General features: G+C 46.7%; 1 protein-coding gene across 3 annotated transcripts in view; it reads right to left on the bottom strand.

The window, feature by feature from the left end:
- Positions 1–27,756, bottom strand: part of KIF18A (kinesin family member 18A) — a 379,530-nt gene that overhangs the window by 95,598 nt on the left and 256,176 nt on the right. For all 3 annotated transcript variants that reach the window (XM_078684198.1, XM_078684201.1, XM_078684200.1), the window contains one exon: positions 4,983–5,235. In XM_078684198.1, the coding sequence (XP_078540324.1) occupies positions 4,983–5,235 (253 nt within the window). The remainder of the gene's footprint in view (positions 1–4,982; positions 5,236–27,756) is intronic.

Below are 27,756 nucleotides of genomic sequence, written 5' to 3'. Positions count from 1 at the left end.
TTCGGTCTCCACAGGGTTTCTTCAGGTGTGCAGGGGTTCTGGGTAGGAAAACATTGGGGGATGCACACAAGCCACACCTCCCTGGACTCCCCCTCCCCCCCCTCTGAGGTGTCTAGTTTTCAGAATTGTCTGGATTTGGTAGGTTTCCGTAGATGGCTGCCGAGCCTGGGACCAAAAATGCAGGGGACCCCCTTGCAAAATCAGGTCCTTTTGTGATGGATCATTTTGATGTCTCCACAACAGGTTTTGGGCCCTTCGCTATTGTGGGTATTATAGCCCACCCATACAAGTGAGGTAACATTTTTATCTGGAGACCTAGGGGAACTCTGGGTGATAGAAAATGTGTGTCAGCCATGTTATACCACAAATTTCCCACACAGAAGAAGAAAAAAATCAGCTAAATTTGATTTTTGAAGGGGATTCTGGGTTGGAAAATATTGGGAGATCCAGGCAAGCCACACCTCCCTGGATTTCCCCGGGTGTCTACTTTTCAGAAAAGTCTGGGTTTGGTGGGTTTCCCTTGATGGCTGCTGTGCCCGGAACCAAAAACGCATGTGACTTCCTCGCAAAACCAGGTAGTTTGTGATCCATAATTTTGAAGTCTCCACAGTACCTTTTGAGCCATTCTTGTCGGGCACTAGGCCTACCCAAACAAATGAGGTACCATTTTTATCGGAAGACCTGGAGAAACGCTGGGTGGTAGGCAGTTTGTGGCAGCCGGTGATACCACAGCTTTTCCACCCAATAACGTGAGGACTTTTTTTTTTAAGCTAAATTAGAGGTTTGCAGGGGATTCTAGGTAGGGTGATGTTGGGTGTCTAGTTTTCAGAAATGTCTGGGTTTGGTAGGTTTTCTCAGATGGTCGCTGAGCCCGGGACCAAAAACGCAGGAGACCCCTTTGCAAAACCAGGTTGTTTTATGCTAGATAGCGGGGCACCTGTGTTTTTGGTCCTGGGCTTGGCAGCCATATAGGGAAACCTACCAAACCCAGATAATTTCTGAGAAGTAGAGGCCCAGGGGAGTACAGAGAGGTCTGGCTTGTGTGGATATGGCTTGTGTGGATCCTCCTACATTGTCTTACCCAGTTTCAATGTAATAACGTCAATGCGCCATATGCGAGGTCGTCATTACATTGGAAAAAAATGCCTCTGGGGGTTGGGGAAGCTCTTCCCCCACCTCCCGAGGCAAGAAGAAGAAATAAAAAAATAATCCCTCAGCTGTTTACAGAGAGGGATTTATTGTTTGTGTGCACATGATGGAATGGTTCAGTCATGCACACAAGCAATGTGGCGCATGACTGAACCATTCTGACATGCGCACGGAAAGGGTAAATACTACTTACATTCTTAGTACTCTTCAATTTCATTGAAATTTAAACTTGTTTTTGGCAATCAAATAATACTCTGTTAATCCCACCAATTATTCTCATAGTGATCAACAGTATGATCGCAAATATTGTATAACAAAAAGGTGAATTCATGGAATAGTCATTCTGATGAAATGAATAAGGGACTGTATCCGTGATAACATTCATGATTTTTTCATTTATATGGCGGCCATCTTAGCACTCCTCATATTCATGACATCATAAGCAGTGCATGGAGGGGGCACAAGTTATAGTAAGCGATGTTAACTATAACTATTGGATTTCAGTTTTTTAAGTTCAAAACCTTTGTGTTACAGAAAAATTTACCTAATTATAACGTTACTTTAACCTTTGTTTTTACAGAGAAAAAACGGCACCTCAACCCAAGCTGTAAATGGCCCCAGGGACACCATTCTCTGGAGACACTTATTTAAATAAAGTGGAAGGGGGCCATATGGCCCCTGTCCCTGAGCCTTGTTAGGGCCTGGGGACCATATCGCCCAGGGCCATTTCTAAAAATAATGGGGAGGTGGCCGCACAGCCCCCCTTCTAGAGCCTTTATTGGTCCCAGGAACTTGATCCCCAGGGCCCTGAACACAAAGGTGGGTACCCTGGTGCCCACCCATGGCAACTATCATGTAGTTTGCAGTGGGAGCTGGCACTGCTTCCACCCGGAGGGAGCAGCTACTAATGTTGCTCCCTCCGGGCAGGAGCAATCTTTTGGTCTGTTTCCATTCCTGCTTCAGTGTGAGCAGGAAAACAGAGCAAACGTCTGCTCCCAGCGGGCAGGAGCATTTTCAAAGCTCACAGCTTCTAAGAGCAGTCTTTGTGTTTGCTCTCGCGTGGCATGAGAAGCTTCTTACTGGGGCAGTTACAGATAAATCCAAGAAGTATACTATGAATCTTGTGATATGAGGTTACATTTCTTTTGCTCTCTCGGGTCAAAGGTGGACATAACAGGATTCATCCACTATGCCTTGCAACAGTAGTCTGTTGGTCAATCAACAGAGAAAAATATGGCATATTACTGGTGGTCTTTGTCTCAGCCCTGTAGACTAATGGGAAGGATCCAAAACTGCAACCTGCTCAGTGGCTTGGAAAATCCCACTGTAGAAACATATCTTTTTGTCATAAATAATTTTGCATTTCTACATAACAGACTTGTGGATTGCCCACAGTAATGGCAAATTCAATATTTAAAGAAAATCCGTTCAACTGATTTTACAGTTGGATCAAAGGTTTCTAATTATCCTTCCATACTCTAGAGACAACATAAATACAACTGTGTTGAGAATCTTCTGACATTTAGAAAAAATGTCAAAATATGGGACTCTACTCCAAGTTTGATTTTCTTCTTTTGGGGAAGTTATTACTTAGCCCTTTTTTTGGGTCTTAGCAGGTTTAGCGCCTTGACGACTTTGGGCGTCACTTCATTTCTTTGCTACTTTTTAAGGTGTGTTCCCACTCTAAACAATGAATATACATCTTTGTCTAGACAGCGGACCCCCTTCAAACTCATTAACTCCTAGATGATATTCACTTGGAAACTTGACATAATTACTCGAGGCAACACTGGCTCTGCAACAAGAAATAATTATACAGACTAAACTATGTGTAGCAGTTGAAACTCAATAGCACTGACTGAAAAAATGGTCAGGCAATGGCTCAAAACGGCAAAAGCTCCTGAGCCGGACATCTTTTCCTCTCGGTTCCCCGAACACTCTAAGCAATCTAACACATGTAATAAATGGCCTCAGCAGAGGTGACTCAGTACATGTCAGGAGTCACTGTGTTCCTGATTCTTACTTAAGTCTAACAAAGACCCCTCTGTACAGAGAACCTAGAGGCTGGTTTTCCTGTTTGATGAAGGTTTTGAAGCTTTCATGAACGGTACTGTCGTGAGATTGGTCCGGTTAATGCCAAAATTGGTTCCGATAGATAAAGCGGATTATTAGTAGATTACGAGGTGAAACAATCAAAAGCAAGTATTCTAGTTGAAGGAAGGTAACAGAGATAGTGCTGTCATTATGTCATCACCAGATGCTGAAGAGGCATTCAAAAGTGTAGACTGGGCAGTCACAGTGACCACAATGTTTGGGACAAGGTTTGACAACCATTTCATGAAATGGGTGGTAAAGAGCTACGCATCCCCCTGTAGCACTGGTCAGGGATGATGAATATTAGTCATAGGCGGAGGTTGCGAACGATATGCCTGCATCACTATGTTTGAGAAGTGAGACTAGGAGAGAACTCGCACACAGCAGATGTCCTTAGGTTCCAGAAGCATCACCTGTGTTTTACCGTGACTTAGTTTAAGGCCAGCTCCTAACTAATGGATCATCTTTGTGAAGCTTGAGGCATGTTTGGTGATGGATTCATACACTATATGATAGATTGAGGAAGGGAAGATAGCGATAAAGCTTGACCTCTTATACACCAAAGGCTCTAAAAAAGACTATTATGCCAGGTCCTACATGATCAAAAGAACAATATATGTTCAGTAATATTCACCATTTGTAATATTGGGTATTGTCTGTGAAGGTTTAATAAAAAAAAAGTACAGAAATCTAAAATGTGACTCTTCCTCTGGTCTGCAGGATTAGACCAGCTTCACAGCAGGGCACTTGCAGGTCACATCTTGAACAGGCCCACCAGAAAGTGCATCTATACTGGAGCGGTAGTCCTCCCTCTCGCTTGCCAGAAGTGCTCTGAATTGCAGACTGACTACATGTACAAGAAAAAGATCCCTGACAAGACAATCATAGCACATTACCCTACTTGTGTGCTCCAACCTAATTTCTACGAGGTCGAGATCTTCACTGAAAGCAAGAAGGAAATCTGTAAGAAAAGTCCAGTTTAAGGGGTTTATGTTTGTTTGTTACCTCAACAGCCGCCTCAACTTCTACGCTCTCACACGCCAACTTCGCTCGACCGGCCACGCCCTCGCCGCCGTCCCCCGCATCCGAAGAGCCACCACAGGAGGAAGGTCCTTCTCCTACATGGCCGCCAAGACCTGGAACTCCCTCCCGAACCACCTCAGACTGACCCAGGACCACCTCGCCTTCAGGAAACAGCTCAAGACCTGGCTGTTCGAACAGTAGCGGACCTCCCCTCCCCCAGCGCCTTGAGACCCACCGGGTGAGTAGTGCGCTTTATAAATGCTGTGATTGATTGATTGATTGATTTGTTGCAAGTGGGCATAAAAGTAAGTCGTGTTAGTTCAAGCTTTGGGGTTGCAAACTATCTGTGCCTTCTCTTTTTGTGACAATTGCAATGACTTCGGAAACGGTGATCTTTTCTCAGTTGCCTATTACCACGGCGGGATGAAGTTTAGATACATCTCCTGAGGCCCCAGTATTTGTGCGGGGAATATTTATTTATTTAACGGTTTGTATAGCACCAGAATCGACTCCGAGGAGTATCTCTGCGCTTATGAGGAATATTGTTTTTAAAAGCATAACACCTCCAACCTAGGGCTGTTGCATAGTTGTGATTGAACTGGAACTTCAAATTAAGTAAACTGTCCTTGAATGCAAAATAAGTGTTAATTCCATGTCAACGTGTGGAAATCTCACAACTAATTTCCATAGGAAAGCCCTGTGTTGGTTTTACTTACTTTGGTGCTGTCTGTAAACGGTGATCTGAAAATGTAAATGTTGCATTCATGGCATCTGGAGTGTATACAATAGGGATAAGATCTTTAGTAAGAGAATCTTCAAGTTTGTGGCTTTGAGGTTGTTTTTCTTCCTCCTGCTCATCTCTCCCAACAGGAGAGCCAATTAATTTCCTCCTTATCCGCTTCTGGAGTGGGGAGACACACTCAATAGCTCCAATGTTGACATTTTCCTTTAGTTCTTCAAATACTGCACCTATTTTAACAAGTCAATGGTTAATAAAAATGTTAGTAAGGAATTCAAATGTCACAGAATTCTTTTTTTTCTGAGATATTGTTTAGATACTCAAACAAGTAGCCCTTTGTAGGTGGACACAGAAGAAAGAGTTAAAAATATTATATGCACAGTGCATCAAAACTAGCTGTACACAATTCCAACATTTTACACATTTCCCAAGCCCCCATAACACAAGTAAGACTGGATATACCATAGGAAATGTAGTAGGTTCAATGAGGCCGAATATTTTTCCATAAGACAAATATATGTACGTGCTTTGGGCCCTTCCTATATGATGCACCAGACCATAGGGCAGTTTTCTCCCCACCACGTGTAATAGGCCCATTTTAACCTGGTACACAGAAGGATACAAAGTTTCAGCTTTCCTTTAGAGTAAACCAAAGGGTAAAGTGAGAGTATTTTTCATTTTCTTTTGAAAGTGTGCTCGATTCTCATTCTTAAATCAAAGGTGAGACCGGGTGGCTACCCAGAAAATCCCGGTGCACTGCTCAAATCCCTCCGCAGAGTGTAATCACAATGTTTAAGCATGATAAGGTTTAAATTGAATAACGCATGTGATACAAATGTTGCAACAAAAACAACAATCAAATGTGCAAATAACACAAGGATAAAGTTCCTGGAATCTTCAGCTGATGATTAGATGCTTGTTTTAATCAATGTTCATAGAAATTGTTGCGAATTTCACAAAATCCAAGACAATAGCATCATTAGTTCAGATACAAATCCCAATGCATTTCAGGCTTCAACATAGCGCCCTTCGTCAGGGGAATCTATAAATGATAATTACACAACATTATAGTATTTGAAATGCAACGAAAAAGTCATGGGTTCATACAATTTCGGTCAGGAAAACGTACATTGATGAAGAAGTGATGACTTTATTCCATAGTATAAGTTCGAAATGTGAATAGATGCCAAACCACCAGAAAAAAAAAGACCATATTGGCGAACTTGGGGCAGCCAGGGAGACCACCGTTTCTTAGGTACCCTACAAATGACCCCGATATTGGGTGCAGAAGTCTGTGTTAGCAAAACCGTGCAGAGAAAAGGAACGTAGAGTGACAGGCAAGTCAGGGAAGGTTCTTACTAAATATTGGGGCGTTCCTCATATATAGGAGATGTGGCCTCAGGTTAAAACATCATGAAACTGTGTGGAGTCGGACTGACTCAAGTCCTCAGAATCGGTAACAGCAACTGTGGTGGGAGCAAACGTAGGAACGAATGCAGTGAGGTGGGAACCAAAGGCGAGATTAACCAAAACGAAAAGCATTATAGGTCGGGGGACTCACCCGCTGGATGTCGAACATGAACCCACGGCGTGGGAAGGATGGTGATTCGCTGTCCGTACAAGTCGGAATAATCGTATAAGTGAACATGTATATGAGCCATCGTTGCGAGTTTTCCTATCACTAAGTATCACTAAAATGGGCTTGTGGCTCAGACTCACCGAATACAGCGGCAGCTCGGTGAACGGCGTCTCTCTAAACGCGGCGATAGCTGAAAACGCTAAGTGCTCACGCCGCTGGCAAGCGTGTTAAGAACGCGCATAGTCATAAACAACGGACTGGTGCTGGGATTACAAAGGGGCGGCCATTTTAAGATGGTAAAGCTTAAGAATAAAAGAATGAAAGAAGAGTGCAAGGACAATCGAAGAACGGATAAAAACGAAAAGAGCACCGAGTATTGGTGAATAAAGTGAATAATGTGATCTACAAATGTGATGATCACAACAGGTTATGTCCAGCATTAGTATGTCATAAACAGTGAAATGTACACAATGTATTGTTCGCATAGTCAATAGAATTACAATTTCTAAAAAAATTGAAAAAAGAGACAATATCATGACAAGGGAATATACATCTTACACATCACATGTATAATCCACTATATGCAGACCACGTCGCTAAGAGCATAGTTGTAGAAACAGAAAATATTCCAGTGCAGCAATGGCATGTGTAGTTACAAAAAACATGCTAACTAAAATTTGTCATTTAACCCTGTAGGAGTCAAAGATTGCATGTACCAGATCCAGTGCGTTTCACGCTGTGATAGCAGTTTGGACAAGTCACGCTGAGGGCTAGGTTCAACCACCTCAAGTATGCCAAATCTGACTTGAGCTATGTTGTGTTTATTAATGCTTCAGTGTTGAGCGATGGGAGAACTAGCAGTGTTAGTTCTTATGCGACTCTTATGCTCAGTAATTCGTGTGCGCAACACGCGTTCAGTTTTGCCTACATAATATAAGTCGCAAGGACATTTAATGTAGTAGATTGCGTGGTGAGTGTTACATGTGGCGTTGTATTTCAACGGAATGGGTTTGCCTGACCTAGGGTGGGGTAAAACTTTGCCAGTGATGGCATTGTTGCAATTGTAACAGTTCATACATTTGAGCAACTCCTTATATGCCACTTTCGTCTTAGGTGGGTTTCTATTTAGAATTTCCTTTAAGTTCTGGGATCTCTTGTAAGCGAACATGGGAAGTGCTGTAAACATCCCTTTAAAATCAGGTTCTGATTGGAGTAAGGATGAATTTCACCAATTTGGATTGAGTTGAAAATGTGGATACAAACACTTCTCTGGGGGATGTTGTGGGCTTGTTACTTTTTTTCAAGAGGTCGTCTCGGTTTAGGAGGAAAACCCTTTTTACTGCCTGTTCTAGAACTATTCTGAGTTGCAGTCTCGTCTCGGGTTGTGGTTCCATTCATTAGGACGCTATCTGGACACCTTCCTTCAGCCTATAGTACAATCTAGTCCCACGTACATACAAGATACCACTCATTTACTCAACATTTTAAGAGAGATTATTGTTCCCCCTGGCAAGGAAGTCTGGCTTTGCACAGTGGACGTCGTTTCATTCTACTCCTCCATTCCCCATCTTGAGGGGCTAGAGGCCATAGAATGGGCCCTATTGAGAACTGATACAATCAGAGCCAATCGTGTATTTCTACTTGAAATATTACACTTTTGCTTATTCCACAGTTACTTTCAATGGCAAGGGCGGTTTTTCCTCCAGTCCAATAGTACATCAACGGGCTTTGCTGGAGCCCCCAGCTACGCAAACATCTTCATGATGAAGTCCGAGCATGAACACATCCTGACACAACCTCACTGGACAATGAATCTGATAGCATTCAAACGCTATATTAATGATATTCTCATCATATGGCAAGGCTCTCGTTCTGATCTAGAAAATAACATTCTGCAACTCAGTACCTTCAACCCACGCATTCACTGCACACATCACATTGATGCTCAGCACATTCCGTTCTTGGACATTCTCATAACCATTTCCAACGGCAGTATTGAAACTTCTTTTTTCACTAAGCCCACTGATCGGAATAATGCTCTAGCCTACCAGAGTTTTCATCGCTGGTCACTTAAGCGCCACTTACCTTTTTCGCAGTTTTTCCGCATTAAGCGCATCAATTCTGACTACATGATTGGCATGCAGACGATTGATGTTTTTAAAGACAAATACAAACAAAGAGGTTACCCTGATACAGTTCTAGAACAGGCAGTAAAAAGGGTTTCCGTCCTGAGCCGAGAGGACCTCTTGAAAAAAAGTAACAAGCCCACAACATCCCCCAGAGAAGTGTTTGTATCCACATTTTCAACTCCATCCAAATTGGTGAAATCCATCGTACTAAACAGATGGTCATTACTCCAATCAGAACCTGATTTTAAAGGGATGTTTACAGCACCTCCCATGTTCGCTTACAAGAGATCCCAGAACTTAAAGGAAATTCTAAATAGAAATCCACCTAAGACGAAAGTGGCATATAAGGGGTTGCTCAAATGTATGAACTGTTCCAATAGCAACAATGCCATCACTGGCAAAGTTTTACACCACCCTAAGTCAGGCAAACCCATTCCGTTGAAATACAACGCCACATGTAACATTCACCACGTAATCTACTACATTAAATGTCCTTGTGACTTATATTATGTAGGCAAAACTGAACGCGCGTTGCGCACACGAATTACTGAGCATAAGAGTCGCATAAGAACTAACACTGCTAGTTCTCCCATCGCTCAACACTGGAACATTAATAAACACAACATAGCTCAAGTCAGATTTGGCATACTTGAGGTGGTTGAACCTAGCCCTGAGCGTGACTATCACAGCGTGAAACACACTGGATCTGGCACATGCAATCTTTGACTCCTACAGGGTTAAATGACAAATTTGAGTTAGCATGCTTTTTGTAACTACACATGCCATTGCTGCACTGGAATGTTTTCTATTTCTACAACTATGCTCTTAGCGACATGGTCTGCATATTGCGGATTATACATGTGATGTTTAAGATGTATATTCCCTTGTCATGATATTGTCTCTTTTTTTTCAACTTTTTTAAAAATTGTAATTCTATTGACTATGCGAACAATACATTGTGTACATTTCACTGTTTATGACATACTAATGCTGGACCTAACATCACATTTGTAGATCACATTATTCACTTTATTCACCAATACTCGGTGCTCTTTTCGTTTTTATCCGTTCTTCGATTGTCCTTGCACTCTTCTTTCATTCTTTTATTCTTAAGTTTTATGGCCGCCCCTTTGTAATCTCAGCACCAGTCCGTTGTTTATGACTATGCGCTTTCTTAACACGCTTGCCAGCGGCGTGAGCATTTAGCGTTTTCAGCTATTGCCACGTTTAGAGAGACGCCGTTCACTGAGCTGCCGCTGTATTCGGTGAGTCTGAGCCACGAGCCCATTTTAGTGATACTTAGTGATAGGATAACTCGCAACGATGGCTCATATACATGTTCACTTATACGATTATTCAGACTTATATCGGACAGCGAATCACCATCCTTCCCACGCTGTGGGTTCATGTTCGACATCCAGCAGGTGAGTCCCCGACCTATAATGCTTTTCGTTTTGGTTAATCTCGCCTTTGGTTCCCACCTCACTGCATTCGTTCCTACGTTTGCTCCCACCACAGTTGCTGCTACCGATTCTGAGGACTTGAGTCAGTCCGACTCCATACAGTTTCATGATGTTTTAACCTGAGGCCACATCTCCTATATATGAGGAACGCCCCAATATTTAGTAAGAACCTTCCCTGTCTTGCCTGTCACTCTACGTTCCTTTTCTCTGCACGGTTTTGCTAACACGGACTTCTGCACACAATATCGGGGTCATTTGTAGGGTACCTAAGAAACAGTGGTCTCCCCGGCTGCCCCAAGTTCACCATTATGGTCTTTCTTTTCTTTTCTTTTTTCTGGTGGTTTGGTATCTATTCACATCTCGAACTTATACTATGGAATAAAATCATCACTTCTTCATCAATGTACGTTTTCCTGACCGAAATTGTATGAACCCATGACATTTTCGTTGCATTTCAAATACTATATTGTTGTGTAATTATCATTTATAGATTCCCCTGTCGAAGGGCGCTATGTTGAAGCCCGAAATGCATTGGGATTTGTATCTGAACTAATGATGCCATTGTCTTGGATTTTGTAAAATTCGCAACAATTTCTATGAACATTGATTAAAACAAGCATCTAATCATCAGCTGAAGATTCCAGGAAATGTATCCTTGTGTTATTTGCACATTTGATTGTTGTTTATGTTGCAACATTTGTATCACATGCGTTATTCAATTTAAATCTTATCATGCTTAAAGATTGTGATTACACTCTGTGGAGTGATTTGAGCAGTGCACCAGGATTTTCTGGGTAGCCACCCGGTCTCACCTTTGATTTCAGTGTAAAGGCTTAGAAGGGCCTGTTTTCCTGGTGCACGCGAACAGATAATTTGATTACTTTCCGATTACTTGTATACTTATTTTGAGTGAGATTACTGAGTGCATCCGTGGCTGCGTTCTCTCCACGAGTCTCATTCTTGCCACCTAATCACCACATTCGTGCCTTCTGAAAAATCCAGTTGAAAACATCTGACCCATAAAGGTAATACATGAGTAAGTACCTAGCACCTGCCATGCCTTTTTTGCTTCTCTTTCATGCAGGCCCTTGCAGAGCAGGTCGACAGAACACAGTGGTAGCGTGTGGACCTCTGCATGAAACACAAGTAAATAAACCTTTGTTTTCTCAAACTGGCATCTCATAAGATTTGCGTAGGTAAATCTATGCCTTAGCAATCAGGCCTCTAATACCTCAAAGGGGTTGTCAATAACCCAGGCACTCCAGGTGAACTCTAGAGAAGCCGTACCCAAGTCACAACTTTTACCTATTTTGCAGCGATAGTCCTATAATGAAACAGTATAGAGTGCAACAATGTAAGTAATTTAGGCTTTATCCCTGTCATACATCATAGAGTGCCAAATAGCAGTGAACTCGTGCAGAGGTTAATTTCTTCTTTTATGGCGAATCGCTGCAGCTTCTAAGAGTGCGGCTGAATGGAGCATTAAGTAAACATGTAATCAATACAAGGAGGAACATGAACTTGCATCCTCCTTCTGAAGAAGGTAGATGACTCTGCCGCCACTGTAAACAAACTACTGGTGTATTACACCTGCTATAAAAACACGGAAGTGATGTGATTGGGGATACATGTATATATATTTTTTAAATACATTTGTATACACCCAATTCAAAACCAAGATGTAAAGACCAATTTCAGATCACATGTCAAAAGTCTCTCACCTCCTCCCTTGATTATACATCCCTATTTTCGATATACCCATTTGTTTTACCATTAGATGCTGTTTAGTCCACCGGGGAGCAAGATGGCGGCTGTGTGAGGAAGCCGCGGAGCAGCAGCGTGGGCGAGGCACAGTAACCCCCCATCCCCCACAGAAGTAGCGGCTTACCTGGATGTCCTGATCGGGCGAAGGTGCGCGGATGCTGTGCACTCCCTGGCGGACCGGAGCAGCGGGCTTCGGAGCGAACCAATTCGCGGATACAGACGGGATTCTGAGGCTGCTGGCAGCCGCTCTGGCGTTCTGGATCGGACGTCTGCGGCGCTGGGGGCGTGTCAGTAGCTGGTCGAGGCAGGCCGGGGGAGCCGAGGGAAGAGCTGCGGGTGGAACGACTGCGTTGAGCAGTCTCTTACAACGGAGGCGGCACCCAGTAGCTATTACAGCGATAATGGCCCCGAAAAAGGCAGCAGGAGCGACAGCAAAGGCTGCAGCAGCAGCAAAGAAGAAAGCCCAGGCAGCACAAGCAGCGCAGTCGGCACAGGCAATGCAGGCAGCGCAGGCAGCCCCAGCTCCAGCCCCAATCTCAGAGCAAGTACAGCGTGAGCCAGCAGAAACATCCTTGCCCACAGGGGACCCGAATATAGGTGGACCTGCGGAAGTACCGGTACTACCGAAGAGAGGCAAACAGGTGGTACAGCACCCACGGCAGTCCCCCTCTATTTCGGAGCTGCTGGTTCGTGGAGGAAGGAGCCAGAAGAACGCTCTTGTGGCGGTGCCTCGATCCCTAGCCCTGGAGATGGCAACACAGGAGACCAAGGAGGCTAAAGAGTCAGGTACCAACTCCACATCTATGCCCCTTCCGGACGAGGTAGAGGGGCTAGAGAATGCGATGACGCCAATTGATGTGATGGTAGAAGGTCTGGCTGAAACAGGGGGGCAAGGGGCAGCTGAGGGATTCCCAGTGTCTACGAATGGTACTGATGAACAACTTGATGGGGCTGCATCTGATAGTGGGGGGGACAACTGAAAATACCGCTTATCCTGTACATTCCGTACAAGTGCCTGTACTGCCGAGTAACAAGCTGGAGACGGCTCCGCGGCAAGCTCTGGCGATTGGAGGGGACAAGGGTAGAGCGAAGGAGAAAGAGATTACACTATTGTGCCCTCCCCTGGCCCAGCTGACTCTTATGGATGAAAGGGATAAAGAACAAGAAAGGGATAAAGAACAAGAGAAGGAGAAAGATAGTAGCGAGCGTTTCTTCTCGGTATCAGAGAATGCAGAGTGGTCCGATGAGGAGGGGAGCTCCTCTCAGGAGGAGAGCAATTTGGAATCCGACAGTGATCTGGAACAGAACCCCCCCCCAGCACGGCTAAAAGACCTGTCGCCCAGAGAGACGCCCATGTACAACAGATGCGGGATCTGGCCTGAGACCACTCTTCAGCTACACCCCTTCAGGGAAGTCCCAATGCCGAGGCCCCAGTATCCTATCCTCCACTATTAGATGTTATATACCAGACCATCCTTACGCATAGGGAAGAAGCTAGACAGGACACCCGGAAGTCACAGGTGGCAATGCGTAAGATGCAAGGTGTTAGAAAACTGTCTAAGGCATACACCAATGTGGGGGGATAGAGTCACTAACTTGGAGGAACGGATCGTGGCAACTGAAGCATAAGTTGCTGTAGCATCATCCAAGGTAGACTCCCAGAGCGCCCAGGTAGTTGACATCCAATGGAAACTGGAGGACATGGAAAATCGGTTAAGGCGCAACAACCTGCGAGTCCTGGGGGTTCCGGAAGGGGCAGAGGGCTCAGACATCAGGGTCTTTAAATCGGCATTCCCGGAATTATCTGAGTGGAACTGGGCGGCGGAAATGCAGAGAATACATCGTACTCCGTTTAGAGTTCGCCCGGGGGCTGGAAGCAGCGATAAACCAAGGGCAGTTTTGATATTCTTTGAGAACTATGTTCTCCGGCAGATCATATCTGAGAAGGCCCGCCCTGACGCAAAAAGATCTAGCGAGGGAGTGACCTTTTTTGTGAAACCGGACTTTTGCCACGCAACGGTCGAGAGGCAGTGGAGACTCCGCCAGTTGATCAAGTCCCTTCAGGATAAACATATCCAGGTCTACTTAGTGAATCCAGCGCAGCTTAAGATAGTTAAAGATGGGAGGACTCTATACTTCTCGTCAGAAGTTAAGGCAAAGGAGATTTTGGACTCTTTGTGAATCAAATAAGTTTGACTAGCGGAGTGCTTAGTCTGGCGAGGGGTCTAAAACTTATATTGCGATTGCTGCCATACCTATTTGTACTGTCTGGCTTAGCAGTATGACTCTTCTTCTTTTCCGTTCCTTGTTTATACAGCTGGTATTGAGTCCAGGTACATGGACTTAAGCTCAGATCTGTTTTTCCGGTTTCTTTCTTTTTTTTTTTTTTACTTTCTGTGCTTCTTGTGGGGTGGATTGGGAGGGGTATTGATGTGGTTCATTTGAATGTTTTGTTCTATTAACAGCTGCGCCCATGCTCCACGCTGCTGCACACAACCATCATAAGCTCAGACCAAGGTCTGAGTGCTTCCAGTAGAGGGGGGGGTAGGAAGGGGGCTGGGTGGAGGGCGGGGATTTCGAAGGGGGCGGGGGGTCACGGACTGGGGGGGTAAGGGGGAGTAACAAAATAAAATGAGAATTTATGGTACAGTGCTTTCTATAGTTCTTGTGTTTTCAGGAAATGGTATGCATGCTATGGAAAAAGCTTCTTTCCACTCTTTGCCAATAAAAGTAAGGTGTTTTTCTAGCAATAAGTATGGCGAGCCTTAATGTATACTCAATAAACATAGGCGGGCTGAACGATTGGAGGAAGAGAGCAAGACTGGCACAGTTTGTCAAAACTGAACCTATCGATATCCTGTGCCTTCAGGAAACCCACCTCCCATGGGCTAAGAAGCAGCTCCTCAGGGTTGGAGGGTTCAATATTTTGGCATGCTCCTCTCAAACCTCAACAGTAAGGGGGGTAGTGATTTTGGGGGAAAATATGCTGGGGGGAGGGGGGGGCGAAACGGGCCAAGTCTGATGCACTGGGTAGATAGGCCCTGGCGGAATTGGAGTGCGGCCTTACTATTTGTGTCATCTATGGCTCAAATCAGGACGACCCAGAGGTTTTCGAAATATTAGAAGAGGAACTGTCAACATGGCCGGTTCCCATTCTGGTATGTGGAGACTTTAATATTTCTATAGATCTTTCTGCGGGAAGCTCGTATGCTGGTAGAAAACCAAGGGTATCTATGGCTCTCCGGTCTATGATGATGTCGCATGGTCTAACGGATGTCTGGGGGCAAAGGAGCCTAGAGACCCAGGCTACACATACTTCTCTTGCCCCCACCAGAGGTATAGTAAGCTGGACTATTTCCTTATATCATCCACAGAAATTAGTAAGATCAGTATTAGGAAACTTCCTAAGGTCCTCCCGGATCATAGCCCGCTGGCAATCACATACAATGGTATTGGATTAGTTAGGAACTGCAGGGCATGGACATTCAATAGGAAACTCTTGACTGATGCACAGTTTGTGGAACATATGCAAAAATAGGCCCGCGAATTCTTTGATGCCAATCGCTATAGTGCATCAAGGAACTGTGCGTGGGACTCATTTAAAGCAGCATTGAGGGGGGAGGTCATTAGCTACGCTGCTCAGGCTCGGAAAAAAGTACAAACCAATAGGAACAAGCTTCTGGCAGATCTAGCTAAGGCAGAAGAACAGCACTGCCAAGATCTAATACAAGGAAGGGAAGGCAGAGAGAGCCAAACCAGTATCTGTCTAATTAAAGCGGAACTACAAAAACAACTGGCAGAAAAAGTGGCAGCGGAATACTGGACATTTAAGAGGAGATTGTATGAGACTGGGGAGCAGGTTGGGAAGGAACTAGCGCTAAAAGTCAGACAAGACTACACTAAAAACATTATAACAAGCATCCGCGAGAATGGACGTGATGTTGTGGAACCCCAGGGCATTCTCTCAGTTTTTGCAAACTTTTATCAAACCCTGTATAAGGAAGAAATGGGTGGGGTGCGTCCATATGGCAGCTATCCGGATATTGGGCCCAGATTGAGATTAGCGACAGGGAAAAATTGGAGCTGGATAGAACGCTAGATGAGATCCGTGAGGCATGATCTGACCTAGCTGCCGGTAAGGCTACTGGGCCAGATAACATCCCCCTCGAGGTGTATAAGTGTCTTTCGGCAGAGCTGGCTCCAATATTGTTGGACCTATTCAATGGCATCTGTACGGGCAAGATCCCTGAAACATGGAAAGACACTAACATCATAGTCTTTCATAAAAAGGGAAAGCCAAGGGAAAACCCTGGGTCCTACAGGCCAATATCCTTGATTAATTCGGACAATAAGCTGTACGCAAAGATCCTGGTCGCACGGTTGGGGAGGGTCATTGGTGGGCTCGTCTCCCCCTGGCAGCATGGGTTCATTCCCGGTCGAGGAACGGCGGACCACGTTAGAAGAGCAATCTCGCTGTTTGAGGCCTATGCTGCTGGGGGGAGGGGGGTCGCCATGATCCTCCGCGACGCGGAAAAGGCGTTCGATCGCGTCAGATGGTTATACCTGTGGGACGTCCTGAGAGAGAGAGGTTTTGGCCCAAAAATCCTGATGGCCATAGAGGCCATGTATTGTGATCCAATGGCCCAAATACAGATGATGGGCCAGAGCTCAGATAGGATCAGGATAAGCAGGGGCACCCGCCAGGGTTGCCCCTGCTCACCTATCCTGTTTGCATTGTACATTCGACCCGCTGGTCAGGCAAATTCTGGGGAATGAGGGAATCCAGCCAGCATTAACTAATGGATTCGAAAGTAAAATATTGGCGTACGCCGATGATCTGGCAGTGATTACATCAGAGCCAGCTGAGGCCATGCGGATACTGGTGGAAGTCACTAGGGAGTTCGGTATGCATTCAGGGTACCGCCTGAATGAGTTAAAAACACAGGTAATCTGCTCAAAGGAGGTTGTCAAAGTTGATCAAAGGTATATCGATTCTGCGACTTGTCTTGGGGTAGTAATTAACGCAGAAACCGGCTCTATTATTCAGGATAATTTCGCCCCACTCCTAAAAAAAAATCGAGCCAGATTTGAAGCGGATGGATTCACTGCATCTATCGCTCATAGGTAGGACCAACGTGCTAAAGACGTGTTGCCCAAACTCCTTTACTTGTTTAGATGTATACCCTATCTAATCGAGGAAGGGATGTTAAAAAAGATAGAGTCTATCTTCAATAGTTTCCTTGGCAGTATGGTAAAACCAGGCGGGTGGCAAGATATATTGTATTGTATTGTGGTATACTTCTATAGCGCAAACCTGTCACCACCAAGGGCATCCTGGCGCTTCGACCCAAAATCCAGCAGATTCAACAGCCTAGCCTGTTCTAGGGAAGATGTGGGTTTTCAACGCCTTTCTAAAGGCTACAAGATCCTCAAGGCTTCTCAGGGATAATGGCAGGGAGTTCCAGAGTTTGGCCGCCGCTACTCTAAACGATCGGCCACCCATCCTCACTCTCTGGAAACGTGGAACTACTAATAGCCTGGATGAAGAGGAGCGTAAGGCTCGCGATGGGAGGTACCAGGCAAACATTCTCTGCAAAGGGATTGGGCCCAGGCCGTGGATAGCCCTGAACACAATGCACGCTGCTTTATAGCGAGCGCGTGAATGGACCGGCAACCAGTGGAGTTCTTGTAGCGCTGCCGTTGCAGAGCTGTAGTAAGGGCGGGAGAGGGCAAGTTTGGCAGCCATATTTTGCACCCTTTGGAGCTTGCCCAGAAGTGTTACCGGGGCCTCCAGAAGTAGTGCGTTACAGTAGTCGAGTCGACTTAGGATGGTACTTCGCACTACTTCGGGTCTGGCTTGCTCAGGGAGGAGGGGTAAGACCTTGCGCAGCATGCGGATCAACATCATGCACGTTGAGGTGGTTTTATTTACGTGCAGGTCCAACTGCAGGTTGGGCCCAAAAGTAACACCCAGATTGCGGGCCGATCGTGCGTCTGACACCGACTCTGAGAATGACGGAGGCCAGAAGTCATCTGGGAGATCTCGGGGAACTCGGTCGTTGGAGCAGTACAGGACCTCTGTCTTAGTTCCATTGAACTGTAATGAGTTCAAACGGAGCCATTCCGCTGTCGCCTGCATGCACCGGTGGAAAGTCTCCAATGGGACTGCACCCTGTCCCTCCAGTGAAAAGACCAGCTGGGTATCATCCGCATAATTAAATGCGGAGATCCCAAAAGATTTAATGAGCTGGACTAGAGGGCGGAGGTAAACATTAAAGAGTATAGGGCTGATGGCTGAGCCCTGCGGTACTCCTTGTCCTACTCTCCGCTCCTCTGAACTGAAGGGGGGGAGCGAGACCCGTTGCTGACGGTTGTCCAGGTAGGAGATTAACCAGTCCCTGGCCTTATCTTTGACCCCGCACTCTTCCAGCCTCGAAATCAAGGTGGGGTGGCTGACCGTGTCGAACGCGGCCGACATGTCGAGCAGCACCAAAAAGGCTGCCCGACCACTGTCGACTCGCGCCCGCAGATTGTCTAACACGGTCACCAACGCGGATTCCGTCCCATGAGCTGGGCGAAAACCGAATTGCGTCTCGTCCAGCAAGGTGTTCCCTTCTAAGAAGCCGGACAGAGTGCGGGTAACCAATTTTTCCATGATTTTAACTGGAAAAGGAAGCAGGGAGATTGGTCGGTAGTTGGAAAGGCAAGCAGGGTCAAGCGTAGGTTTTTTTAGAAGCGGAGATACAACTGCCTTCTCCCAGAGGAACGTGGAGGTCTAGCAGTCCCAAATATAAGAGTCTACCACTGGGCCTGTTTGTTGACGCAGATGTCTATATTATTTGAACCAGTACCCGGTGGGAGATACTCATATGACCCGACCTCTGATTTATATGTCCCACCATCAATGTACGAACTATTGATGGTAAAAAAGGATGTGGGGGCACTGCTGAGAAAAACTAGCCGTAGATTTTTTTTTAAATCCCGGTATAAGGGGGCGCTTAGTGCCTGGGATCTGTGGAAAAATTTGCAGAAATTGCTCCATATCCCTAAGATCAATTTGTATACCCCGCTGTGGAACTCAGGGTATTTACCAAACTTGAGTATGGATGGGCCCTGGAAAGGCTGGGAACAGCTGGGCATCCGGACGGTGGGCGATGTGATGCTGAATGGTAGCATTATGAGCTTTAACTGGCTACAGGAGAAGTATGGATTGTCCGGCTGCCAAATCTTTAAGTATCTCCAGGTTTCACAAACACTTAAAACTGTTATCTCGGACATCGTCCCCGGCTCTTATTATCCTGTGCTGGGATACTTGCTAAGAGGAGGTGATAAGATTAGCAGCATTTACCAAGCTTTGATAGAAAGATCGCCCGATGATCTTGAGAAGCACGAGGCTGCCTGGGAAGTCAGACTTTAAGATCCGGATACCGATCTTGATAAAGCTTTGGGTTTGGATAAGCAGGTACTACGGTCCTCTAACCTGAAGGTTCAGCATTTCAAAACACTCTTTAATCTGTACTACACACCATCTAAGTCACACGATTGGGGTATGAGAATTGATAGTAACTGCCCTAGGTGCCAGAAAGGCCCTGGAGATCTTTTACATATTTTTTTTATTGCGAGAAGCTTAGCTTGATAAAAACTGAGATCGAAAATTTTTTGGAGGGGCTGCTAGGCTTAAAGATCAGCCTATCCCCGACGGTGATGATCCTCGGGAGCGATAGTAAAACGGCTCTTATGAATAAAGAAACAGAGGCCTTTATTTTTCTGGCCGTCGCTGTATTACGTATTTTACTTTCAGCTGCTTGGAAGGATCCAATTGCCCCAACCTTTCAAATGTGGCTGACTAGGTTTCTTGGCATCCATAATATCGAATCCACTCTATATCTCCACAAGGGGAAGAAAAAGCGCGATTTTGGCAATAAGATATGGGCTCCCCTAAAAAATTGGAGGGAAGGGTAGTTATAATTAACTGGGGTTGGAGCCCCTTATAGGTATATTTATATGTTTGAGAAAACACCTATTTATATGTATATTTAATGTGTGGATTTATCTATGTTGCTTCTCTGCTTATCGAAGCATATTATCAGATAATGTATTTCTACTAGGATTCTTGTTGTTAAATTTTTTATGCTGTGTCTGTTTTGTATCAATGAATTCTCAATAAAAAAATAAATAAATAAAAGATGCTGTTTAGTCTAAGCTATCTGCTCCAATAAAACAGAGGTTACAAATCAATTGATCACAAAAACCGTACAAGCAATTAAATTCCTTTTGTGGCTTACTTGCACTGCACACTCAAATAATAATTCATCATTATGTATGGCTCCTCTGATATCATATGTTCTTCCTCTTCAAGCAGGAAAGACCCACAAATCTCAACTAAGCCAGAATCTCAGTGATTCAGTCTATAATGTTGACATGTTTTCCAACCAGCTTTGGGTGTTGGAGTATTGAACAAGTTATTAACCTTCGATAATTATGTATCTGTATGAGACATATATTAGTTATAGATTCCTTACCTTAGAATTACCCCCAGGCGTCAGACAGGATCTGGATAATCTTTCTTCAGCAATACCCCTGCGCGTCCTTAGGTGACGTCGGCGTCGCCGGGATGACCTTGCGGTGCCTAATTGTAAGCCGCCACTGCGCGTTGACGTCAGTACTAACAACTTTCCCTGCCACAAGCGCAGAGCCATGAAAGACACCGACCACTAGTGAGCCACACTAGGGCCCTATAAGGGTGTCCCTAACCCTAGAAGGCAGGTCGCAGCGCAGAGAGGATGGGTGGTGCGGTAAGGAATCTATAACTAAAATATGTCTCTTATAGATACATCATTACCGAAGGTAAGTAACTTGTTCATCTGAAAGAGACTATTAGTTATAGATTCCTTACCTTAGAATTGATACCCCAGTAATACCAACCCCGGAGGAGGGTCTGCAAACCAAGTTCACACGTGAAAGTCCTGGAGGACAGAACGGGCAAAGTAGCTGTCCCCCCAGACTTGACTATCCAGGCAGTAATGTCTGGTAAACGTGTGCATAGAAGCCCAACGTGGCCGCCTGGCAGATATTGATAAGTGGAACTCCTCGCGACAAAGCAGTGGTCGCTGCTGTAGTTCTAGTGGAAGGAGCGCGCAAGCCCCACTGGAGGTTCCTTTTTAGCCTAAGCATAACAAATCTTGATACAAAGAACTACCTATCGAGAGATGGTACGCTTTTGCACAGTCAGACATTTTTTTACACCCACATAGCCAACAAAGAGTTGATCGTCCCCCGGGACTCCTTTGTGGGGGCAAGGTGGGAAGACAATGCACGTTTTGGATCCAGACCGTAGAGTCTCTCCTCCTCTTTGGAAGGGAGCGGAGGCGGGAAAAGGGTGGGCAGAGTAATAGTCTGCCCGATGTGAAAGGGAATGACTACTTTAGACAAGAAAGAGGATCTCTTTCTGAGCACCACTTTGCCCGGATGATCTGAAAGTAAAGGAGGCTTAGAAGAATGGGCCTGAAGTTCGCTCACTTTGCAAGCAGAGGTGATGGCAACAAGAAAAGCAGTCTTCAGAGTGAGGCCTGAGAGGACAGTTGTGAAGAGGCTCGAAGGGAGCGCATAAGAGAAGTCAAGACAAGGTTCACGTCTCACTGACGCATTATGAAAGGAGATGGAGGAAAGAGGTGAATATCGCTTTTAAAGAAGCAACTTACAATAGGGGACTTGAACAAAGAGGGCTATCTGGCAGCCGAAGAAAAGCAGAAATGGCTGCCAGGTAGCCTTTAAGAGTGCCCAGAGCAGGGCCCTGCTGGGCCAAAGAAAGAAGGCACAAAAGAGGGGAAGAAAGGGGATCCACAGCCTTTGCTGTGCACTATGCCACAAACTTGTTCCATCGACCGGAGTATACCGTCTTAGTGGAGGAATGTATGGCTGACAAGATGACATTACAGACTTCGGGAGGAAGGTCAAAAGCTGTCAACTGTCGTCGCTCAATCTCTACCCAAGAAAGTGGAGGCTGGAAATACGGGTGAAGGACCATCCCCTGCTGCTGCGACAGAAGATCGTCTTGAAGGGGCAGTCTAATCGTAGCATCAATGGCCATGCTCAGGAGCTTGGGGTACAAGACTCTTCGTGCCAGGTCCGGAGCATGACTTGTGCCCGGTCGCGTTTAATCTTCTTCAGCACTCGAGGCAGAAGTGGTACAGGCGGAAGTGGCTTACAGGAGGCAGCAGCTCCACTCACTACAAAGAGCTTCACCGAGCGAGTGCCGCCTTGGAAATTCCAACGCGCAGAAGTGCTGGCATTTCGCGTTCTCTACGGTGGCAAACAGATCGAACCAAGGCTTACCCCACAACTGAAAGAGACCTTGCACCACCTCTGAGTGAAGACGCAATTCCTAATCTACCAGGCACCGATGGCTGAGTTAGTCCGCCCTGGCATTAAGAGAACCTGCCGGGTGTTGAACCACTAGGGTAATGCCCTGATGCTCCAGCCATGTCCAAAGGCGAAGAGCTTCTTGACAAAGGGTCCACGACCCCACCCAGTCTTGTTTGTTGCAGTACCACATGGTGGTGGTGTTGTCTGTGAACATCTGCACTGCCTTTCCCTCGAGGGAAGGAAGGAATGCCTTCAGTGCCAAGCGAATCGCTCCAATAGGTTGATATGGAGACCAGACTCCTCTGATCCCTGCCTCGTCCAGGTGGCCGCCCAATCCCAGGAGTGAAGCATCGGTCACCACCATGAGGTCTGGTTGGGAAAGGGAGAGGGATCTGCCTCTGACCCAATCCTGGTTCGTTAACCACCACTGCAGTTGTTGCGCAGTCACCTCCGAGATCTGGACATAGTCAGAAAGATTCCCCTGATGCTGCGCCCACTGGAACTTCAGGGCCCACTGCAGAGCCTGCATATGCCATCTGGCTTGATCTACCAGCGAGATGCAGGAGGCCAGGAAGCCCAGCAGCCTCAGTCATTCTCACCGAAATCTGGGATAGAAGCTGAAACAACAGTATCATTGCCCGGATATCTCAGACTCGGGAGGATAAGCCTGAAACTGCAATGTGTCCAGAACAGCTCCAATGAAAGGGAGCGACTGAGGGAGTCAGGTGTGACTTCGGAACATTGATAGTGAACCCCAGCAAATGCAGGCGGTCCGGCCTAGTCTGGAGGTGGGAGACGACAGCCTGGAGCAAGCCCGCCTTCAACGGCCATTCGTCGAGATAGGAGAAGACTGGAACCCCCGATCTGTGCACATGAGCTGCGACCACCATCACTTTCGTGAACACCCGAGGTGCCACTGGTATGGCCGAAGGGGAGCAAGGTGAGCTGAAAATGCTCATGGCCTACCGCGAACCGCAGTTCACGCCTGTGGACTGCCAGGGCGGGGATGTGATAATAAGCGTCCTGCAAGTCCAACACTACCATCCAGTCTCCAGGGTCGAGGGCAGGCAGGACCTGAGCCAAGGCTAGCATTTTGAACTTCTCCTTCCGGAGGAAGCACTAGAGGGTCCTGAGGTCTAAGATAGGAGGCAGGCCTTTGTCCTATTTGGGCAACAGAATGTAGCAGGAATAGCAACCACGACCTACTTCCGGCGCAGGTACCTTCCAGATAGCTCCCTTGGCCAAGAGAGGTGGAACTTTCTGGCAGAGAAGCACCAAATGATCCTGTGACATGCGATCGAGAGATGGTGGCATGGAGTGAGAGGTAGTCTTGAAGGGGAGTGAGTAGCCCCTTCGGGCTATCTGCAAAACCCACCTGTCTGACGTGATCGATTGTCAGTAGGGAAGGTGATGGCGAATTCTGCCACCCACTGGCCGTTGATGGCCCTGAAAGGTCAGACTAGAAGGGCTTGGAGGCTGCTGCAGGTGGACTGGCACACCCGCTTGTTCCCAGATCCACGTCGCAGGGTCCCACATCCGCGGCTAAGCAGAGGCTGGGTAGCTTGCGTGGGCCGGTGGCTGGACTGGGTCACACGTGGTGGGGTGCCCCTTCCCTAGCCACGAAAGGGATAAAAGGCAGACTGTGGGGGACGGGAGGACGCAGCGAGGCCTAAGGATCTGGCTGTAGCCTGAGAATCCTTAAAACGCTCGAGCACAGAGTCCGCCTTGTCACCAAAAAGGCGGCGGCCATTGAAGGGCATGTCCAGCAAAGTTACCTGAACATCTCCCAAAAAAACAGATGTCCTTAGTCAGGCGTAGCGCCGAAGGGCTACCAACGTAGCAATCGTTCTGCCCAGAGAGTCAGCTGTGTCCATTCCACATCGAATTGTGCATTTTGCTGCATCTCTCTCATCCGCCACTACCCGGGAGAGAATGGCACGGGCCTCCTCCGCACACTGAGGCAGCACCTGCGCAACCGTATACCAGACTGTATGTGTGTCGCAGCCCAAGAGGCATGCAGTATTCATGGACTACAGCACCAAGCTGGAGGAAGAGAACATGCGCTCCCCAAGATGATCCAGCTTCTTGGATTCCCTATCCAGGAGTGCGGAAGTGTAGGAAAGTGGGTTTCTGTTGCAGTAACCTCCCTACTTTTTGCCAGACTATTGATGCACTTTTTCTTGGTGTGCCCTGGGTCCCTGCCAATCAGGTTCCCAGGGCCTGTGTTCTTCCCCAAAACTAACCCAATAGGCATCTCTGGCCACAGGTCAGCCCCTGGTAAATGGTACCACAGGTACCCAGGGCACTGTGACCAGGAAAGGCCTCTAAGGGCTGCAGTACTTATTGTGCCACCCTTAGAGGACCTGTACCTTTACATACACACACACTGCCTTTGAAGGCTGCGTGTTTTGGTGCAGAACAAAGTAAAGAGTCGACATGGCACACATCCTTGTGTGCCATGCCTACAACCCACTGCCCTGGCATAGATCAGTCACCCCTTTAGCTGGGTGCCCTATGCCAGTGGTGAGGGTACAGGTGCAGAGCCCTGTACCCCTACAGTGTCTAAGTCCATTCTTAGACATTGTAAGTGCAGTGCTGCATTAAGAGTATATGGTGCTGGGAGCTTGTTATTACAAACTCCAAAGCACCATAATGGCTGCACTTAAAACTGAGAAGTTTGGTACCAAACTTCTCAGCACATTAAACCCACACTGATGCCAGTGTGGGATATAATGAAAAATGCACACAGAGGGCATCTCAGAGATGCCCCCTGAAAACTAACCCACCACTAGTGTCCAGGCTGAGTGGCTGCTTTCAGCTCCCACCACCAGAAATGTTTCTGGACCCCTGGTTCAAGAGGCTGCTGCTCTCTGGGGCCTGAAACAATGCACACCCTGGGACGAGGTGCCAAGTTTCCTCCCACAGGATGGACAGGGTTCACGAAACAGAAGCTTGAAAGGCATGCCGCCTTTGTGAGCCTACCCAGACCATTTGCTGCTTTCAGCAACTGGTCCCCACTGGTTCTGGTCCTCACTGGTTCTACCTCCTACTTTGAGCGGGAGAGCCGGCGGGAAAAACAAGTAAGGGAAAGATACAGGGGACTCAGCTATGCTGGTGCTCCTGGATCTGTCGGCCGCCTTTGATACGGTCGACCACGGCAGGCTACTTCAGCGGCTGACGGAGATCGGTCTACAGGATCAGGTGCTTGGGTGGCTACATTCGTATCTGTCCAATAGAACTCAGAAGGTGGCGCTGGGTGCCGTCTCCTCAAGGCCGAGGAAACTAAGTTGCGGAGTTCCTCAGGGTTCGGCACTCAGCCCGCTCCTATTTAATATCTATCTGGCACCGCTCTTTACGCTAATTGCCAATTGGGGGGTGCTGGTTGAACACAAATAAATTAAAACTAAATGCGGGAAAAACAGTTGAACACAAATAAATTAAAACTAAATGCGGGAAAAACAGAGGTAATTTTGTTCGGAAAAGGCTGCCCCCTCCCCTCCGGCGGAGTTTTGGTGGCCTGCGGAAATGGGCCCAGCACCTCTGCCTAGTCAAAAGGCAAAAAATCTAGGGGTCAGGTGGGATGATAGCTTATCCTTCTCCTCCCACATCCAGCAGGTGGTGGTAAGCTGCCTGAGTAAGCTGAGGAATTTGCGAAAAATCCTTCGGCTATTACCAGAGGGATGCCGAAAAACGGTTATCCATGCCACGGTCACTGCCAGGCTGGATTACGCCAATGGCCTTTATCTGGGTTTGCCGAAATATTTAACTCAGCGGCTGCAAACTGTCCAAGATGCGGCTGCGAGGCTGTTAAAACGTATTCCATTTAAACACCATGTCTCTCCGCATCTTCTCTCGCTACATTGGCTACCAGTCGTGTGTCGGATAAAATTTAAGGTGCTCACTCTTGCCTTTAGAGCCCTACATGGCACATGCACGAACTACTTGAGATCTCGGCTGCCTAGATATACGCAGGCCCGCTCCCTTCGCTCCAACTGTCGTGTCCAGTTACTCGTTCCACGAGTCAGAAGGGCGCGTCTGGGGGGCAGAACCTTTTCGGCCAATACTGCACTGCTATGGAACGCCTTGCCATCGGCGCTCCAGATTCACCCTTTGAAACCAGTTTAAGGAAACAGTTGAAGACGTGGCTCTTCGCTCAGGTGAGCTAAGTCATTGACCTCACTTTCCGCTCTAGGCTCAGTCTGCTCACATAGCGCCGGGACATCTCCCAGTGAGGTAGCTGTTTGCGCTCTAGAAAAGTCTGTATTATTATTATTATAATAAAGAGGTGTGCCCACCTCTTCCAACTCCACCCCTCAGGTGGGGCAGGCGTGTTGAAGCACAACGCTGAGACCCCGCCATCTTGGGGATGTGGGGACCCAACCAACCATGGACAGACTCCTACCCCCTCCTACTGGAGGGTGGCATTATAGGGGGTGTACCCACCCCAGGGAAGGGACCCATTGGTCCCAGCCCTTTACCTACCTGTACCTCCAGGTGCAGCGTCTATGTAGGCACTGCGACGTCATCCCGATGACCACGAAAAAACGGACAGGGAGTCGACCAATGTCACCTACCAACACGCAGGGCTATTGAAGAAAAATTCTCTGGATCCAGTTTGATGCCGGAGGGTAATTCTAAGGTAAGGAATCTAGAACTAATAGTCTCTTTCAGATATGTAGACTTCAGGCATACAGTGTTGAGACTCTTTCGATAGTTTCCCTATCTAGATTTGGTCGATTGACATTCTGACTTTAGTTTCTCAAAAACATCTACGAAGAAAAGTTTTCACTAGAGGAACAACAATATTTGTATTTGGTATTTGTAGAGCGCATATATCATCATAAGGTCTCATAGCGCTTGCTAGTGTTCACGGCAGGACAGGACAGAGAGCTTTGAATTACGGAGCTAAGGTAAACAACCAAGTTTTGAGTAGTTTACGGAATTTCTTATGATCAGTCTCCAGACGGAGGGGTAGAGGTAAGGTGTTCCAGGTTTCTGGGGCCACCCTTGAAAAGGATCTACCCACACTTCTGGCAGTTCGGATCTTTGGCACTGTCAGAAGAAATTTGTTGTTGGACCTGAGGGGTCTAGCCTGTTGGTATATAGTGAGTTTTTTCGCTAGGTAGAGGGGCCCTCTATTATTGAGTGTCTTCTGCACTAAACAACTTACCTATGGTATCTTACCTATGGTATCTCAGCGGTTAGTAATCTGTAGTATCTCAGCGGTTAGTAATCTGTTTTCAGCAGGTCTCCTATACCGTCAGCTGGTTTTGTAACTACTTTATGCATGCGTGCTTTTATCCCATTTTGCTGACATATAAAGGATAAGCCCCATATGTTTTTGTTTATAACAAGTGCTTGAAACTCAAAAACAGAAGTGCAGGTACTCTGTACCAGAGTACCTACTTGTTTCTGAGAAGTGCTGCTACTCTCTAATTAAAACTATTATGT

The sequence above is a fragment of the Lissotriton helveticus genome, chromosome 3_2 (genome assembly GCF_964261635.1).
Source record: "Lissotriton helveticus chromosome 3_2, aLisHel1.1, whole genome shotgun sequence".
Taxonomy (NCBI): Eukaryota; Metazoa; Chordata; class Amphibia; order Caudata; family Salamandridae; genus Lissotriton; species Lissotriton helveticus.
Note: the sequence above shows the minus strand (reverse complement) of the source record. Positions and strands in the feature narration are given on the sequence as shown.